The 19,551-nt window shown below is 46.6% G+C and overlaps 1 protein-coding gene across 5 annotated transcripts; it reads left to right on the plus strand.

The window, feature by feature from the left end:
• Nucleotides 1-16: 16 nt before the first annotated feature.
• LOC134089207 (ubiquitin-associated protein 2-like) lies at nucleotides 17-17,647 on the plus strand. Of its 5 annotated transcripts, none has more exons than XM_062543569.1 (27): nucleotides 17-53; nucleotides 1,851-1,971; nucleotides 2,130-2,207; nucleotides 2,374-2,484; nucleotides 2,695-2,845; nucleotides 3,487-3,534; nucleotides 3,673-3,739; nucleotides 3,876-3,958; nucleotides 7,184-7,236; nucleotides 7,547-7,617; nucleotides 7,734-7,884; nucleotides 8,035-8,284; nucleotides 10,208-10,401; nucleotides 11,562-11,740; nucleotides 11,852-11,978; nucleotides 12,671-12,716; nucleotides 12,856-12,943; nucleotides 13,091-13,136; nucleotides 13,376-13,475; nucleotides 14,841-14,911; nucleotides 15,043-15,093; nucleotides 15,747-15,828; nucleotides 16,001-16,288; nucleotides 16,410-16,502; nucleotides 16,625-16,668; nucleotides 16,824-16,967; nucleotides 17,156-17,647. In XM_062543569.1, the coding sequence occupies exons 2-27, from the start codon at nucleotides 1,891-1,893 to the stop codon at nucleotides 17,243-17,245; spliced, it is 2,787 nt and encodes a 928-aa protein (XP_062399553.1). In that variant the 5' UTR covers nucleotides 17-53; nucleotides 1,851-1,890; the 3' UTR covers nucleotides 17,246-17,647. The 5 variants fall into 5 exon arrangements, with proteins under 5 accessions (XP_062399553.1, XP_062399557.1, XP_062399556.1 ...); XM_062543573.1 differs by having other exon boundaries at nucleotides 16,043-16,288; XM_062543572.1 differs by having other exon boundaries at nucleotides 15,046-15,093.
• The last annotated feature ends 1,904 nt before the right edge of the window (nucleotides 17,648-19,551 follow it).

The following is a 19,551-nucleotide window of genomic DNA, read 5'->3' on the forward strand; positions in this document are numbered from 1 at the left end:
ATTGAGTCACGTGACGTTGATCAGTGCTGCCTGTGCGGAGCGTGTGTGTGCAGGTAAGTTAGAGAGGATGGCTGTTTAGAGTTGTATAACTCTGGTCTAGACTTGTATTCAGGGTTGACCACGAGTTGGAAATTGGATTTACCGCTGGAAATTCAGGTGTTTTACAGAAAGGTCGAGCAACTTAAGTTTATGTTGAGTTAGTTATGAACCACCACTCACTGTCATGTCTACTGCTAATATGCTAACGTGTTAGCTAACTATCGTCTAGCGCAACAGTGCTATTATTAGTGGCAATCTTAGTAAGGGAGCTGCCCAGCAAGCAGCTTAAAGTTGTCGCTGTGTGCTGTGTCGCATGTCCTGCCTCATTCGTTTGTGCGGCTCTTTCTGCTAAGCTAACATTACATAGTCGTAGTGTTGGTCTTGGCCTCCTCACCTGTTGTTTGTATGCACGTGTTTCTCTGTTTTTCTAACCGGCAGCTAGAGCGCTAGAGGCTCACTAAGTAGCCAATTCAACCAGTGTCGGGTTGAGATAGCTCTTTGTTGCCGGAATACAGGTTTTAAAGCTTTTTAGAGCAGTGTTTAGCTCCTGGAGCTGTTTGCGCGTGAGTAGGTAACCAACGTAAGTGGAACGCCCAAGCAGAACGCTAGCTAGGTAAGCTATCAAAGCTAAGAAAGAACAAGGTTGTCGAATTCATGATGTTTGTGTTTCGTTAACGGACGGGGATTCAGGCGACCACCCTCTGTTGTGTCAGGCGAATTTCCAGTTAGGTGATATCGCCGTCTGGTAACCTTAGCATTAGTCCTGATATGTAACGTTTACGTCAGTTGCGACAAACCAAGGAGGCGATAAATTGAAGAAATTGTCTAAATTATCATACAATGTTAGACTGGGTACGGGATCTGTTGTTATGTCAAGGATTGTAACGTTAACGTTACACTCGATCTTGCTAAGCGTGCTTGGATAACACTGTTTTCATGACTCGTTCCGACATGATGTTGTTACTGGGCCCACAGCTGTCGCAAGCTATAAAGCTATCACGATGCTTCTCTGATTACATGCTGACTTCCTAGCCCTAACGTGGGCTCCGAAGAAAACAATGGGTAGCTAGCTACATCCGGCTACTCCTTATGATTGGATCTGTTGTAACTCTGGCCTCATAACCACCGGATCTTAGCCTGGGCCTGTTTTCTAACCAGGGACAGCGTTTTTTTAAATGACCATCGCAGCTGGGTACGATTTTGTCTTGCGTAGTCATAGGCGCTAGGGAAGAGGCAGGTGTCAGTTGTTATGTTACTGAGAGGAGTATGTTCAGGAGGCGATCACCTGTTGAGGATCTTCGACGTGCCGCCATTTAGTTTGTTTCTGTACATATGTTTGTGCTTTAACTGCAGAGTTATTCCTGGAGTGTGTGTGTGTGTGTGTTTCTGATGGTGGGGTGGGGGTGCTGTCATCTAAACTGTAAGGGAATCCTTCCTGACCTTCTGTGGAGGACTATATTTAAACCGAGCCAACACTGGGGTGGGACCCACAGTGCAGCAGTGTGCAGTCAGCCAGCATTGGCCACTGGCTCGCTCTCAGTGTGGCACAGCTGACGGCCTCACAGCGCAGATGACCAAAAACTCTAGACAGCTGAACGCGACACAGTTCAGCAGTACCACTGTCAGCACACAAGGCCTCGCAGTAGCACAGCTAAAGCAAAACTGTAGCTTGCCCTTGCACAGCTATGCCACCTCCATGTGTCCATCAGACAGTCTGTTGAACTGGAACCTCACATAGCCTAATGATTTGAATGCCTTGCTGCTTGTTGGTCCTCCTGTCTAGTTACCTCTCCTCTCTGTTTCTTCTCTAGACTTCTCTTTTGTACAGACATAGTTTTGTATTTCCTGCTGATGATGACTGCTTTAGTCAATGATCCCTCCGGAGTAAACCCATCCCTCTCTACACACACATCTCACCAGAAACAAATACAGGTATGCGAGTGTGGGTTTAAGACAAATATTTCAACTGTGACCCATCGCGTATGTTCCAAGCGTTGGACTTGGGTGATTGTTTATGGATGAACAAACGAGCGTGAGTAAATGTGCATGATGTCATAGTCTATGTCTAATTGCATTTGTTTCGTTGCTAGGCTACAGCTGAGCAGATCCGACTGGCTCAGATGATCTATGACAAAAACGATGCAGAATTCGAGGACAAAGTCAAACAGGTGAGGTGGCGAGTGTGCGCCAGTTCTGGTGTTTGTGTACTTCATCATGTGTATATTTGCATGTCCAACAGCCCAAGCATGTGTGTCTGTTGGTCGCACTGCAAGAGCTACTTCCTGATCCTTCTGTTTGGGCCCATTTGGCCAACTGTGTTTGTGCTCCTCACAGCTGGTCGAGGTAACTGGACGGTCCCAGGATGAATGCATGGTAGCCCTCCATGACTGCAATGAAGACGTCAACAGAGCCATCAACCTTCTGCTGGAGGGGGTGACTGATCAGGTATGCCCTGTGTCTCACAGTTGAAGGTGACGGTGGAAGTACAGGATGGAAATAGTCATTTTCATAGATTTTCTGAACTGTGATTCAGTAAAATGGCATGATGGTAGTTGAATTAGTATTTAGTGTTATGATGAACTCTGCTATGGACCTGCGTGTAAGTTGTATGTTAGTGGTGAGTAAGAGTTGATTGTAGCGTGCGTCTCTGTTCAGAGCTCCTGGGAGACGGTAGGCAAGAGACGTGGCCTGGGTAAAGATGGCGCCAGTGAGCCGAAGGACAACAGAGAGAAGAGAGGAGAGAGGGACACAGGCCGCGGTCGCGCAGCCGCCCGCAGGGGCCGAGGAGCCAGCCGCTCCCGTGAAGGTGTGTGTGTGTGTGTGTGTGTGTGTGTGTGGCGGGGGGGGGGGGGGGGGGATAGGACTGAAACAATTAAGACCCTCATGGATTAGTTGTCAACTATTAAATTACCCCACACTTATTTTGGTAATATGTACAGTTGTTTTTTTACTCCCTAATGACTGTAAATTAAATATCTTTGAGTAAACAAAACAAGGCCTTTTAGGACATAATCTCAGTCTTTTAGAAACACTGAATTCTACAGCAAAAAAACTAAAAGATTGATCAAGAAAATCATAAACAGAGGAAATAATCATAGCTGCAGCTGTGTGCCATGTGCGCTGGCATGTTTGCTGAACTTTGTAGAATTTTTTGTTTACCTGTCTGTGGACAGTGATATTCATAGTCTCTCTCTCTCGCTCTCTCTCTCTCTCTCACACACACTCTCTTTTACTCTCTCTCACACACACACTCTTTTGCTCTCTCTCACACACACACTCTTTCGCTCTCTCTCTCACACACACTCTCTCTCTCTCACTCACACTCACACACTTTCTCTCTCACTCACACACACACACTTTCTCTCTCACACTCGCACACACACACACACACACTTTCTCTCTTTCTCCCCCTCTCACACACACTTTTTCTCGCTCTCTGTTTCCCAGTGGAGAGTGGCGGGATGGAGTCCAGCAGTCGCCGAGGCCGTGGCCGAGGTATGTGTGTAACTCAAACCACATGTGCTCAGTCCAGTCCACGAGCAATAACACTCGATGACCACTATGATCTCACAGAGTTGACTGCCGTGTTAAGCGTGTGTTTGTGATGTTGGTGTCTCTCTGATGTGTGTGCAGGTGCTGGAGGTGCTAGAGGCCGGGGCAGAGGAACAGGTGTCAGCAGATTCTCCTCCCAGGGGATGGGGTAAGTGTGCCGCCGCACGGCTGTGGTGGCGGAGGCGTCTGGGAGTGCAGATTTTTGAGGTGTGCGGTGCATGTGAGCGACGCCACTGCAATGTCTGAGATGTGGAGTCGTAACTTCGTTTCCTCCATCTCGCCAGGACATTCAATCCTGCTGACTACGGTTCTGCCTCGGCCCACACAGACACTGGTGAGGGAGAAGTTAATGGAGGAGGAGCAGGAGGTAGGTTGATGACACATACACAAGCACACACACATGAACACTTCTTTTGCACTGCTATGGTTGTTCTTAGCCAGTGTGGTTGACTGGAGGAGCCCAGACAGGTCATGTGCTCTGTGTCCTCTGCTCAAGCTTGTGGTGGTGGTGGTGGTGTTCGTAGTTCAGACTTAGTGGCAGATTTGAGGCAAGCAAGACAACGTTGCCTGGATAGGTCGTGACTAAGACGTCTAGGTTGTTTTGCCGTTTTGTAACTGTGACGACTGCTGTTGGTGTCCATTTCAACATCACGAACCCCAGAGGGCTATAAATAATCAAATAAAACGTAACTTGATTTACCGGCTATGAGTGACGCAGGTCCTCAGAGATGAGACCAATAATGGAATTTAGCAAGAGATGTTTTTGAAGGAGGATCCTGAAAGCAGGTTTTCCAGAAATTGTTGCTGGATCTGGATGTCCTGTTGAAATCTTCTTTAGACAAAGGCTTTGTTCACTTCAGCCATGTTTTAGCTTTCGGAAAATGTTCTGGAGTTTTGTACTACCTGTGTTCCCATTTCAAGTCTTGATAATTGAGTTTGTGTGAGGGCTGATGTGGAACCTCTCTGATGCTTGCCGAGTGACTCATGAACCGTAGATGCAGTTCTTCTATTTTTATGACCACAAATCTCAGGAAGCCTTTTGTGAGCTGAATTTGGGCTTCACAAGCAGTTAGTCAGGCCCATAGGCCCATAGACAGGCCCATAGTCAAAGGTGTGTCTGTGTCTGTGTCTGTGTCTGTGTCTGTGTCTGTGTCTGTGTCTGTGTCTGTGTCTGTGTCTGTGTCTGTGTCTGTCTGTCTGTCTGTAGAGAGATTTGTCTCTCTGTCAGGCTGTAGTTTCGTTAATGAAATGGGTACAGGACCGGCCGTTTTAGAACCAAACCTTTTCTGTGATCTTTGTCTGTGGCCCACAATGGTCAGTGGGAGGGTGAAGTACAGACATGTCTGTGGCTCCGCAGCATGTGGAGACACGTCTGGAGTGTTGACCATTGAGATGCTCCAGGCTGTTGAGTGAATCTCTTGATCGGCTCTCTGTCTCAGCAGTAGCAGGTAGCAAGAGGACACAGGATACATCCTATTCCCATGTCATAGACAGACAAAGCCCTGTTTTGGACTTTACACTATTTCCAAGCGCTATATTTGTGAAATAAAAGGCTGATTAAATTGTAGTGCTCAGTGCAGGGGTGTATACGGTGAGGTGTTGTCTGGGTGTGTCAGTGTGAAGAATCTGGAAGTTTGAGGATTTCTTGAGCAGGAGTGAACCGAGTGCATCCTGGAAATCTCCGGCAGCTGTAATTACAGCTAATTACAGTGTCTGGGGTGGGATTGATTACTCACAGTTGTTAAGACAGATTGTCTGACTTAGATCAGCAGCACATTTCACTGCGAGGTTACAGCCATGCAATTAATCCTCACCACTTTCCCCTTCTATACAGACAGAGATCGGTGTCATGTAGAAGGTTCAGCGTTGTGTCTCACTGGCTTCAGTGCTCCTGGACATAGTAGAAGTAATAGATAGTAAGGCACAACAGGGACATTCCCCGGTGTATTTCACTGTGTTGTGCTCACTACTTGGACTTCTCACTTAACCTAGTTTGTGTGCCTCACATCCCCTCATGAAATAAGTATGGGTCATTACGCGACCAATCCCATATGGCTGCTGCTGCAGATTTAGTTTGAACCTCGTCTGATCATGAACGGGTCCCAAATCAAGGGCTGTGTAAAACATCTGTTCATATCCTGTTCATATTTTTTCAACTCTTGATTTTTATTTAGCTTTACAGCCTGAAAACCACATGATCTTGCCAGTGTTGTCATGGTATTGATTCATTGCCAGCCCAAACTTTGTAGAATGGACAACAAACATACTCTCAGTATGACTGAACCATGAAAAGTGAATAGTGTGCTCTTTGATTTTCTTTATGGCCCTAGGTTTGGCAAACAGGGTTTGGCAACTTTTTTTCTTAATATTGTGCCAATATTTAGGCCTAATTCTCCATATTGAACATGAAGACAAGGAAAGGTTACGTTTTTTTCAGTCATTTGGACTGATGGTATATGGGATAGCTACATGCAAATCTATGTGGAAGTAACTCAGTGGATGGGCATTTAGTGTACACTGTGCTAAAGTTGTGCCCTCGGTAAATATCCATCAAAATTATTGTTTTGCCTCCAGGACGAGAATAAAAAAGCAGATGTATGCATTGTTATTACCTATGTGTATTTGTCTGTGAGTGTAACATAGTGCAACATTAGTACTTTGAGCTATTCCCATTTATTTCTGTGTTCCAGCTAGCTCCCCCACATACTTTATTAGTTCTATGAAAATACCTAAAAAGGCTTTCACACCTTGTTTTATCCTTAATATCTTCAGGTGCATTTGTTGTGGAGACTTCAAATATTAACAGGACATTTAAAAACGTTTTTGCTGACAGAATACTGATTGATGCCAACACATTTACAAGACTCAGTATCACTTGTTTTACACTTTGTTCTAAATCTAGAGCCTTGTATAAAATCTGTGGACATGTAGTACAAACATTTAATGTTTGTCTTCCGTCCTATAAAGTTTTGGCCGGCTAGGAATACTTTTTAAAGATTCTCATGTGCCAACATGGCCTCCAAGATGAGCCATGTTTGTGGGACCTAAAGATTATGTAGACATTTTGTAGGCAAAATCTGAGCCCTTGCAGCAACCTGAACTTTGTGAAAAGTCCCTGCATTCTGTCTGATGTGACATGGAAGACCCATATGATGGTGTATGCATGGCACCATTTTGTGTTTAAATAGTTGTAGATCATTGAAGTAGGCATGGGCTCTGCTGTTGTGGAGTAGGCTGATGTGAATCCAGCGGAGTATACTTTATAGTGTCATAAGGGGAATCTAACCCTGTGTGTCATTATGCCATGATGAATACCACAGCCTTGAGTGTCTATGAGGACATCCTAAAAAGATCCTGTTGCATCACCACACCTGGTTCATTAGTATTCCTCAGCCAACCCTCCAGTTAGACCTGGCCCGAGTGTCCATGGGCAAAAATAGATGTTCTCAGTGTCCCCTGCCTCTTGCTCCCGTGCTTAAGACGCTGTGCCTGTGCCCAGTCCCTTGAGTTATTGAAAGGAGGCCACCAGTGCTAGACACAGGCCCACGTCATGAATATGCCATGATGGCTCAGCCTTCTGTTCCCACTGCAGGCCCCTGGAGGAATGCTGTCGACGACTGGGCAGCTGAAGACTGGAGCGAAGATGTGAGTGATGTGTATATATAGTACCGCATATATATATATATATATATACACACACACACACACACACGTACATATACATATATACATACATACATGCTACATACATACTTACAGTTATATGCACACAGCCAAATTTAAAAGTTGTTATGTGAGTGCACACACTGAACACATACAGACTCAAGTTGTAATCTTAAAGGTAAACAAACTCACCTATGTTACTTGGTTAAGTGCACCCTGAGGATTGTGATCCAATTTCGTTGTATTCTGTGCAATGACATTAAAGTATTCAATTCAATTCTGTTCCCTCCAGCTGTCTGTGACCAAAGTGTTCACCTCCTCTGCTGCCTTGGCTGGCAACACACACCTCACATCTGCAAACAGGTAGTGGAACAGCTCCTCTCTCAGAAGTGCCTGGACTGGTTAATAGCCCTTACTCCAAGTTTGGAGTTCTGCAAACGGTCTGACTGTTTTCCCATCTTCTCTCCCTCTCTCTCCAGCATGGATCTGTGCACGTTGATGTCTCAGACAGCAGAGGGCGCTGTGGATGCTGATCCTGAGCCACTGGGCCAGAGCCTGGTGTTCACCAACTCCCAACACACACAAGCACACACACGGACAGCCACTCACTCCTACGCTGCTGCAGCATCAGTAAGCACAAGCACACACGTGCAACAATGACCACATGAACTGGATCCTCTGTCCTAAATATGTAGCATAGTTGAAGGATGAAAGACAGTACTATGATTTGAGGGGTCAATATTCTGATTTGACCGTTTCCGTTGTTTTCTTTCCTTGTAGTCAACTGGGTTGAGTGGAGCCTCAGCAGTGGTCACCAAGGTGGTCCACCCTGAGCCTGTTGTCTTGGAGATCCCGGGCAGTGGAAGTCTAAGGAGGGCCGAAGCCCCGCCCTCAGATGTCCCCACAGAGACCCTCACGCACACACACACACACTTCACCTCCAGCGGCAGCACACACACGCAAACGCAGACCCCCTCCATCTCCGCCACGTCTGAGAGCAAGACCAGCAGGACCACTGCCCCAACACACAGTGAGTCTCCCCGCCTCACACACACTCGCCCTCAGCCACACACACAACACTCTCCAAATGGGCACCCAATGGCCCCGAGGAGCAACACCGGTCTAGAGCTGAAGGCTAGTTGGAATGATGGGCCTCTCCTGGTGTTTACTTTAATCTAGATCCTGCTTTGGCCCCACTAATTGTCAGTATTTAGATTTGTTCAGGAATGTGATTTACTAGTGCAGTGCCTGTTCAAACATGCTATTCCTTCAGAAAACATGTTACCCAATGACATGCCCACAGGAAGGCCTGCTTTGAAAATAGGATGATGGGGCAAAACATAATTTCAGCTGCCCATTCAATAATGAATGCTGGATATTATGTTGTAATATATTAGCCTATAATTAATGTGCAGTATTTCAAGCAGAATTTAGGCAAGGCAACATTTTACAGCTCAAAAAGACAAAACAGCTGTTAGGCTTATGAGTTAAGGCTATATGTTTATTGTTAAAGGAACACTTCACCGTTTTTTTCACATTAAACTATGTTATTCCCTTAACTAAGATGAGTTGATGCATACCGCTCACGTTTCAATGCATGTGCTCACTGGCTCTGGCACGCGGCATAACTTTGATAGCACTTAGCTAGCCCAGTTCATTCATTAGGATCCAAGCAGAGATGAAGTTAGAAGCGACCAAACACCCTATTAAAATAGTTACATGAGTAGTCACACGACCAAGTATGGTGAGACAAAATAAAACGTGTTGCATTTCTAAGCAGGTAAGAGGGATAACTATATTGTGTGGCGTAATAACAATTGGGAGCACTTGGACTCGGCACAGTAATATCCTCACTCCAAAGTGAAACTGAACGTGCAAGAGTGAGGATATTACTGTGCCACACAATATAGTTATCCCTCTTACCTGCTTAGAAATGCACCAAGTTTTATTTTGCCTCACCGTACTTAGTCTTGTGACTACTCGTGTAACTGTATTTTCATAGGGAAAACATGGAGGTGTTTGGTCGCTTCTAACTTCATCTCTGTTTGGATCCTAATGAATGAACTGAGCTAGCTAAGTGCTATCACAAGTTGCGCCGCGCGCCAGAGCCAGTGAGTGCCCGCATTGAAACGTGAGAGGTATGTATCAACTCGTCTTAGTTAAGGGAATAATGTAGTTTAATATGAAAAAACGGTGGTGTTCCTTTAAGCCTATTGAATAACTTCAGAGAAGACAAGCCATTTTGGTAATGATGCATCATCATATGGGAGTCTCTGTTATTGAGGTCTGACTAGAAGCACATATTGACGTTCGCTGATCTACTGTAGCCACTCTCCCATCTGTGTGTTTTTGTGTCATTTGCACATCCGTCAAACCGTTCGTCCAACCGATTTCAAATATGCCATGTGTCTTGCTACAGGTACAAGTAAATGCAGTGGCAAGATTGAGGTTGTTTGGATATATGGGTAAAATAAGCACATTGGCTTTCAGTGCCAGAGACCTAAAGGGTAAAGCAGAGTTTTGGCAGCACTGAATCAGGGCACAGCCTGGGACAAGATGGAAGATGTTTGGATGCTGATCATATCAAACTTGGCTCTGCACTCACTCCTGCCCGTAGCAAGACACCTGCCAAGTTTTAAATCAGTCGGACGAACGGTTCGACAGATATGCGACATAGACACACATATAAGTACACAGCCAATTACTCACAGACAGACGTTCCTGCAATTTATAGAGCGATACTAGAAGATGACCAGCTCAGTTGGTGCCTTTGTTGAATGAGCCAGTGGGTTGTGCAAGCATGACCCGTCTGTCCTTTATGAGGGGTTTCAGCAATTCGGTTTTGATTGTTTATTTCAAGCCAGCATAGTTCTCAAAGTGATGGAAGCAGCTTGATCAAAGACCAAAGATGCTTGTAGGCACTCACTCACTCCTTTGTTTCTCTCTCCTGCAGTTGAAGTGCCTCCACAGCCAGAGCCATCTGCAATTCTCTCCCAGCATGCCTTGCAGCAGTCTGTTGCCACTCCGGAGGTGTCTCACCCCGCACTGCCTGAGGGCTCGTCTCTAGGGGCCGCGGCCGGCCCTGAGGCCCCAGCCCCCCTCAGACACAGCAGGCCCCCCAGACGCCGCCCTGCCCCCCCCTCAAAGGTAAGCACTGCACCCACTAGTGTTGCGCGGGTGTTTTTTTTTTTTTAAAACCCGCACCCAACCCGACTCTTCAGGAGATCCAAACCGCCTCGCCCAACCCGCAAAAATATGTTCGTGACCCAAATCCGACCCGACCCGAGGAAAGAAAAAAACGCACCTAACGTCTTTCGTTGCCTAATAAGTCTAATTCTCCCACGTGAGGACAGCAGTGGTTAAAATGATCGGTCATTTTTACAATCTGCGCTCGTCCACGCCATTCATAATTGGAATCTGCAGCCTAGACATAGCTAGTTAAATCATCTTCATGGACATAAAGATTTTCCATTAATATTTCCCCTTGCAACATCATAGGCTACTTTTGCGTGAAACACTGTCAAGCATAAACACATGTTGCATGAGCACAGCTGTTTATTCGTGCATATGACAGAAGCAAAGTGTTCTCGCATTGTGCACAACCTTCCATATCCCAGATCAATAGGCTACATGTCCATAAAATGACGTATGCGCGATTGACTTTTTTCAGTCAGTCACGCATGGCGCAATTGAATGCTGAATTTAGGAGAAATTATGTTTTGCGCTGGACAACACCTCCTGCGTTGTACATGCGATTTAGAAAGTTTGTAATGCAAAATGTTAGCCTAATTCGTTGCACCTAATGTGTAATAAGTTCCCATGTGAGAAATGTGCATTTTTACTTTTTTGACCCGACCCACCCGCAATGTTTAGAAAAAACTACTAGGCCTACCCAAATCCGCCCGACCCGCGGGTAATGGGCTGAACCGCGCATCACTAGCACCCACACGCACACACATTTCACATGCACATCACACATGCACATTTCACTTGTCACGTCCAGTTCAGTTCAGTTTATTTCTTTGTCCCAATATGGATCACATACCACACAACAATAGACGCAACACATTACAATACAGACAAAAATACACAAAAATAATAATTTAGTTGAGATGGGTCTGACGGTGCCTAAAAAGATGATCCAGGAGGATGTGTGGGACAGATCAATGCATATATATATAAAAGGGAGAAACTATCTCTCCATGTTAGCAGCTGCAGGTGTCAAAGTAGATGACTGGAACCACATGTAAACATGTGTGCGAATGCAGAGGTGTGTAACTTGGCTCCTTGTGTGTGTGTGTGTGTAGATCCCTTCCTCTGCAGTAGAGATGCCTGGCTCGGCGGACGTGAGTGGGCTCAACGTGCAGTTCGGTGCCCTGGACTTTGCCTCCGAACCCATCACCATGGAAACAACACAGCCAGACAGCAGCTCTGACTCCACCCAAGACCCCATCCCACAAAACAGCCTGCCCCCCCGATCTGCAAGGTGTGTATTGGCTCATTATGTGAGCGTGTGTCTATAGTCGCGTGGTTCGCATGTGCCTGACTGTAGTCGCTGCTGTTGAAGTCTAACGAGCTCTTTGGCTGGCGTTGGCAGTGACTCCATGGCCGCCTCCTTGGACTCTGTTTACCCCGCCCCTTCACGAGGTCTGCCCAACGCCACGGGCACGCCAAGCAGCACCCAGAGGGTCGTGCCCAGCGCGCAGGATGCCACCCCACTCACAGTAAGAGCCCTTCCTCTCTCTCCCTCTCCTCTTTGTGTCGAGCAGCATCCTAATGGCAACCACACAGAAATCCATCCCACATCCTCAACCGTCGGTGTCTAGAAAAATGCAGCTCTTCATGCCGGTCATGCAAAGATAGATGCCTTTCACTGGTTTCTGGTGTATTGTGTACTTGATTTATGTGCCTGTGAGTCTAGTTGTTTGTGTAATGGCTTAGCCCAGATCAAGTATGTGCTGTGGGGACGCTGGGTGGAGCGTGCGGTCCGGAGTGTGGCGCCAGAGTATGTCAGTCATGCTGCCGGGCCCTCCAGCCATCCAGCCACCCAGCCATCCACTCTCTCTGACAGTCAGCAGTCGAGTCCTCCGTGACGCTAGTCAGTTCTGGCTCATCTGCCGAGCTAATCCAGAGCGGGAGGACCCCTGGCACACCTGGCGCACCTGGCCCAGTTGACTCAGGCGCTCGGCATGATGTGGTGATGAGCTCAGTCAGGTGTGGTAGAGCAGCAGTGTGTGTGTGTGTGTGTGTGCTGCATGTAGAGAAGTGCTGCTCTCCCAGAACTCCTAGCGGTGCCATGGCCCAGCAGGAAATGGAGCTAATGCTCTGCGCTCGTCAATTATCTGTGTGTGTGCTGAAGGGCTCAGGGCTGAAGGTCTGTGTTATGGATTTTTTTCCTCTCTCCCGTCTTTCTCAGAATGGCTTCAGTGAAGTACGAAGCTCCAGCTCTACAGTACAGGACAGTAAGTGTCTGGCCCCATGCATGCACACACATGTGCATACACGCAGTGACTTGATTACACCCACCAGTCGGACTCTTGTGCTAACTCTCTCTCGCTCTCTCGCTCTCTCTCTCTCTCTCTCTCTCTCTCTCTCTCTCAGCCTTGAAGTCTGACATCACCCCTCAGTCCTCAGCTGCTTCACCTGCGACCACACCCTCCCACAGTGTTTCCATGACAGCACTCAGCAGGTACAGAAGGGTTTCTCACTGCTTGCAGACCTCTTGCAGAGATGAAGGCCAACTCAGTATAAGCTCACCTTTCTCTCTCTCTCTCTCTTTCTCTCTCCCTCCCCCCCTTTCTTTCTCTCTCCCTCCCTCTCTTCTCTCTCTCCTCAGCACCCATGTTTCTGGATCAGCAGTCTCCAGCAGCTCATCTCTGACAGTAAGTCCTCTCCAGCCTTGCACATAATGCTCCACACGATTGCAGCTTTTCTTCTCTAATGTTGGCTATGTGTATGTATGCATTTGTGTGGCAGTCCATTCTCCGGCCAGAAGAGCTTCATAATGCAGCACGCAAGTGTTGACTCCAAATGCGTGCTAACAGGCGGAACATCACTTCACTAGTTGTCCATGCATGTCTGACCCGCCTGTGCTCTGTCCATCTCTCGCTCTCCTCCTCAGATGCCAGCGGAGGCGCCCATGGTCAGTGCACCTGCTGGAGCTCCTGGACTGACCCCCAACGGCTCAGCCAGAAGCACAGCCCCACCTAGTGCTGCACCTGGTAGGTCATGTCACCACACACACACACACACACACACACACACACACTCTCTCATGTACTCTTTCATTTGTCTTGCAACTGTAGGATGTAGTCAGAAGCATTACACAGAAAAGTGTAAACCCCTGAGCTTGCTAAATGAATGAGTAAGTAGTGTGCAACATGCTCTGCAGCACAGCACAGCACAGCACAGCACAGCACAGCACAGCACAGCACAGCACAGTACAGTAGTGCTGCTGAGAGGACTTAACTGCCTTAACTGAACCCTCCACTCAAAATGAGGAGCTCTGAGGCCTCCCCACATTACACACGGGCCAGCATCCCATCAAGGAGCTGGTGACAGTTTTAAAGCTGCTGGCAATCGGCCTTCCACTTGGTTGACATCCCATAACAGCTTGCTGCGTTGCCTTCATCTTCGAGAGGTCTTGTCCAAAATGAATACATCTTAAGTCTCAAGCACCTTGAGACAATTACTGTTGTTAATGACGCTGAAGAAATAAAGTTCAGTGGAATTGCTCAGCATTCTTGTTGTGGCTGTAGTTTTCCAGTTTTTCCAAATTTCCAGAGATTCTGGGAGGAGTTTAGTGTTTTATGGACACGTTTGTGAGCAGAGTCTTGGCTTGGGCTTGGTCTCTGGAGATATCCTGCTGCCATCCTCACAGATCTTTGTTGTTGCTGTCTTGGTTTTTGTCAGACAAGGCTTTTTACAGTGTCTTCCATCTAGAAAATTCCATAAGCAGAATCACATTCCACGTACCTTTTTGTTTGTTCTGGATATTAAATGGGGTTAATGGCCAGGCAGACCTGTGTGTGTTTGTCAGCTCAAATCTAAATGCAAACAATGCTTGTGTGCGTACACACAAAAACTAAAAAGAGGTTATGTAAGGCTTGAAGGATCTTTATTGCCATTCCAACATTCACATAGAGGAACATTTCGTACAGGGGTCCCGGATTAATCAATGTCCACCATAGCCGTCCACCAGAACTCCTAATTGGCCAGTCCTCCATGCGCAGTAGCAACAATACTAAGGGTCAACAGAACAGCATTCATATAGCATGCCATAGTGTCTTGTCATAAAAGTGGCCACTTTAAGACAAGCTGCATTTGTGTGAGAAATGGAGTGCACACAAGCATGGGCTAAAGAGGAACCCATAACATTTTATAACGCACCCAGGGTCAAGGAGCACATCGAGGAATCCTTTTTCTAACGTCTGTAACGTTGTGAGATGGGGAATTTGGCATTCACAGAGGTCTGTGCTCTGCATTTGCCTCTCTGGTTTCCTCTATGCTCAGAAGTGAACTATTAAAACTTTAGTGTAATAGAATCTCCTGTGTCTCCATGCCTTCTCTCTCCCTTTCCCTCTCAGGCAAAACTCTTCCTCCTATGATGGCCAGTCAGTACATCATGAGTCCAGGAGGCCTGCTACCTGCCTACCCGGTACCTGCTTTTCTCTTTGCGCTTGTTTGTGTGTCCCGACCTCGTGTGTTGTGTCTGTGCACGTTTGTTGTGAGTTGCTGTGCATTGATTTGCAAATGAGCAGACCTTAACTCTCTCCTCTCGCACCACAGCAGATTTATGGCTATGAGGACATGCAGATGATGCAGTCACGCATGCCTGTGGTAAGTGACTTTCATCAGCTCATGTCAAAGATTCAGCCATGCCCATCAATGACTGCCAACATGCAATGTCATGTCGACAACTTTGGCACCAAACGAGAATTGTATTTTGTCTCCGTGGGTTTTTCAGGGCATATAGTGCTCTTTTTAGCACATTAACACATTTAGCACATTAACACATTTGATTTATAACATTTGATTCACAACATGCACCTTTGTGGCGTATAAAAAAGATGCCAACAAGTCATTGCACAGAGTGTGGGAGCATGCAGTACTGTTCATCACAGCATTTTCCTGTAAACTGAATCTGAATCGAAATGCTCACGAATTTGCATTATATCAACAGAGTGACATTTTGTGTTTTTGCATCTTGAATGTCTTACTGTGAAAAAATGTGTTCCATTGTTGCGATGTTTTTGTTGATAATATGTCACTCGGAACATTTACACTGCTCTCTGTGTAGAAGCAGACATTATTATAGGCAGAAACTTAGTTGATATTCTGTTACCAGAATGTTTTTCTAGCACACACACCAGAATGTTTTTCTAGCACACACACACACACACACACACACATCAACTGTATGTCAGCCTGTGTTTTGAGTGTCTGTTTCTCTTTATTTATGCTTCTTATCGTTCTGTTGCACACCCCTACAGGACTATTATGGAGTTACCTACCCAGCTACCACCGCAACAATGCCAGGCAGAGACGGGGTATTAGCCAGTAACCCCTACTCAGGTACCTCGCTAACAACAGTCACACACATCATCCAGCCGCACTCAGTGTCCAACATCACACCTTGATCCCACTCTGACATGCATTCACTGTATCGGCCAAACACCTTCTGTCTGCCCCTCTCACTCAGACATACAGACACACGCATGTATCTCTGCTCTCACCTTTCTCTCAGGTGAAACCACTAAATTTGGGCGTGGTGACTCTGCTTCCCCAGTCCCTCCCACCTCCCTGTCTTCGGCTCCTCCTCCGCAGGCTGCAGTGCAGCAGTCGCAGCAGGCGGTGTCTGGGGCTCAGAGCCAGCAGGCGCAGACGCAGGCCCAGGCCTTCCTCAGCCCTCCCCTGCCCCCGGGCTACAGCTACCCGGCAATGCCCTACTACCCCGCCATGCCTGGCACCTTCCAGTACCCCCTCCTCATGCCGGCCAACGCCAAGCAGCCCACGCAGTATGCACCCTACACAGGTACGTGTGGCCAATGCAGCATGCTTGTGTCTGACTGCAGTCTACATAGGGCTGTGTTTGAGAGCTTAACTTGGAGTTTGGATGAGTAATGTTTTGTGTGTGTGTGTGTGTGTGTGTGTAGGCTTTGATGATCTTTCTCAAGCGGCCGAGTTTAGTAAAGGATATGGGGGCTCAGCCCAAACACAACCCAAAGGGGCCAACAGCACTGGCAAAGGTACTTGAGCTCAACCATGTGCAACCATATTCATGCTCACTTTATATGCATCGTACACAAGCCACCTTGTTGCTCTTGTCTCTTACACAGCACTTCTCTCCTTCTCTCCTTCTCTCTCATAGGAAACAGTGGAGTCCCAGATATGAGTGCCTACACTAAGACTCAGGTAGGGATTGTGCTCCTATCTGTTGATATACTGATGCTTTTAAAAGCTGAACGTACACATTCACTCTTTATGTCTCTCAGTGTGACGTTTAAAGCTGTGTTTCCCTGTGTCTGTGTGTGTAAGTGTGTAACCCTGTTGTGTGTTTTATTTCTCAGTCATATGAGAAGGCAGGATTTCATACAGCCACACCCCCTCCATTCAGCCTGCCATCAGCATTAGGAGGAGCCACAGCATATGGCCACACCCCCTTCCTGCACATACTGCCAGCTCACCAACAACCACATTCACAGATGATGCAGGTAACACAGCTGTGTGTGTGTGGGGGGGGGGGGGGGGGGGGTGTAGGGGGGGGCACAGATCTGAAGCTATGTGTTGTGTGTAGTGTCTCTGTGAGAATGTATGTGTATTAGAAATGTCCACTTCCATTCTGTTGATACTGGCCATGTGGAGTGTGTTAAACTGTTGCTTTGCTCGTTGTTTGTGGCAGGGTGTCCCGGGGCAACGCAGCCAGAACAGCGGCCTGCAGCAGAAGAGCGGCAAAAGCAGCTACAGCAACTCTGCCTACTGGGCAAACTAGCACGCCCACCCCAACACACCAACACGCACTGTGCCGCCCCGTAACACAGAGCCTCTGGTCCTCCCATGACAGTTTCTCCCCCCCTGATTGGTTGTCCATGTAAGATATTTCTGTATGTATTTATAAATGCTGTAAATGTAAAGATAAGTTGTGGCTGTTTTATTTTTGTTGACTTTTGGAATACTGCAGGGAGATGTAGCAGCTGGGGAGAAACCCTCAGAGGGAGGGACTCTGGCCAAGGGGCTCCCGCTCGGGAAGACTCTGAATATGGTTACTGATGGGATTGTGTGGGTGATGTGCTGCACTCGTCTGATTGGCGCTTTACCATTTTAATCCTGCCCCCACCCAAAGATTTTATATTTAAAACCTGTTGCCATGGAAATAAAAATTCTAAGCAATGGAGTTTGTTTAGTGGTGGTCATCATTTTGTGATGCAAAATGTCTATATGTGTGGCTGTGTGTGAAAGAGAGAGTGTATGGAGGAGCAGGACATGGCATTTTTGCTCAAACCTATAAACTCAGCAGAGAGGTTCGTAAACATTACCACGGCCATGCTTTGTCCGAGATGTGTTCTAGTTATTGAATAGTCTTGAGTACTAGTCATTCTGCTAATGCATGTGGCAGAGTCGCAATTAGAGTGTGTGTGTGTGTGTGTGTGTGTGTGTGTGTGTGTGTGTGTGTGTGTGTGTGTGTGTGTGTGTGTGTGTGTGTGTGTGTGTGTGTGTGTGTCTCCACACCATATGGCTGCTCAGTGGTGTGCTTGGAAGCTTTTTCTGTTCTCTTCCTCTGTGACTATAGCCAAAATTGTTGGGGTTTGTGTGTTGGGAGAGGACAACCAATTCCATTTAAAGGACTGGTTTACAATGTCCACGTTATTTTAGTTGTGGAGTGGGTGATGCATCCGCTGCAGATGTTTCCTCAGAGAACACAGGCTCATCTGCACAAATGGGTCCCTTTACGTGCCACTGCTGTGCTGAGGGGCAAAGATGTATCTGCAAAGGTAGGTTTCTTCAGCCAGTGCTCACCACACAACGTCTTCAGTGTGAGCCAAATGTTAATGTTTCTGCTGCAGATGTCTATACTACAACTCTGGAGCAGGTTCCTCCACATGATGTGTCTCTATGCACAACAGGTGTCTCCGTAAAGGCCTTTCCACTGGAGTGCAGTGAACCAGAGTGTATTTTGGAGCAGTTGATCCCTTGGCACAGCCAGGTTGCCTAAGCAACAGTTGTCTCATCTCTACAGGCATGCTCCTGCTGGGAGATGGTGCAGGTTGCTCAGAGCAGGTTCTCTTCCAAAGACACAGCTGATGTATTTCCCAAGAGGCCTCAGAACAGGTGCTTCCTGGATACTAGACACACCACTATTTGGAAGAACTTTGATTGATTATTTGATTGATTCCTGTTGTCCTGGGAAAAGAAGATTGATGTTCTTCAAAGAACCCTTCATCTGTAACATTTTAAAAGCACTGCATATTATGTTGGGGATCAGTCTAGCACTTTAAAATATCTTGTTTAATGGATGTTCAGTGCAGAGTATAAACTTTCCTCAGATTCCACAACCGTTTACCCCCCTGAATAGATCAGGGCATGCTTGTGCTCCATGGTCAAGAGCTTAATACTGGACAACAAACATTGAAAGGTGACATACTGTACATCACATAAATGCAAACCTTCTCAATCTTAACTGGGCAGTTCTCAGAAAGAAGAAAATGGCCTCAACATCATTATCTTCAGTAAATGACAGTTGGATTAATCCAGATCTAGTTGGGACGATGAGAATGTTAGTCATCAAGAACACCGTCCTGCTTCGTAGACATATTTCTGTCCCTATTCTGTTATATTGCTTGACACATTACTAGTACTCAGCAATACTCCTCTGGCTGAATGGTTAAATCAGACCACACCCCACACACACAATTAGAACTCCTCACCTACATTTGCAAAGATATCAGAACAAGCTGCATTTCTTCCCTCTCGGTCTGTCCTCGTATAGCATTACCTGCCAAAACTAAAATACCACCAAGTTCGTTGTAAGGTTCAAAAACGTTGGAAAACCTTCCAGGGGAACTATTCAGGAGATGCCTGGACACATTACGCAATACAGAGGGTTATGAGCCATTGCACATGTTTCTCCCCGTAAGCTTTTGGAGCTTGCGCAAGTCCAAAATGTCCTATTTTGTCTTATCTTGTCAAACACCTTTTACGCTAATTAAATTGTTTAAGTTGGAATATCCTCAATTATTGGTCGCCATATTTTACCTTTTATTATCGTGGAGATATTTATGATAGTTTATGGTGATAGTC

This window comes from Sardina pilchardus, chromosome 8 (assembly GCF_963854185.1).
Source record: "Sardina pilchardus chromosome 8, fSarPil1.1, whole genome shotgun sequence".
In the NCBI taxonomy this organism is placed as follows: domain Eukaryota; kingdom Metazoa; phylum Chordata; class Actinopteri; order Clupeiformes; family Clupeidae; genus Sardina; species Sardina pilchardus.

Excerpts from the sequence above, each read along its gene's own strand:
- LOC134089207 (XM_062543569.1), top strand. The coding sequence starts at position 1,891 with ATGATGACTGCTTTAGTCAATGATCCCTCCGGAGTAAACCCATCCCTC. Across the intron at positions 1,972-2,129 it reads CTCACCAGAAACAAATACAG|GCTACAGCTGAGCAGATCCG; the intron begins GTATGCGAGTGT and ends TTTCGTTGCTAG. Across the intron at positions 11,741-11,851 it reads CTGCCCCCCCGATCTGCAAG|TGACTCCATGGCCGCCTCCT; the intron begins GTGTGTATTGGC and ends TGGCGTTGGCAG.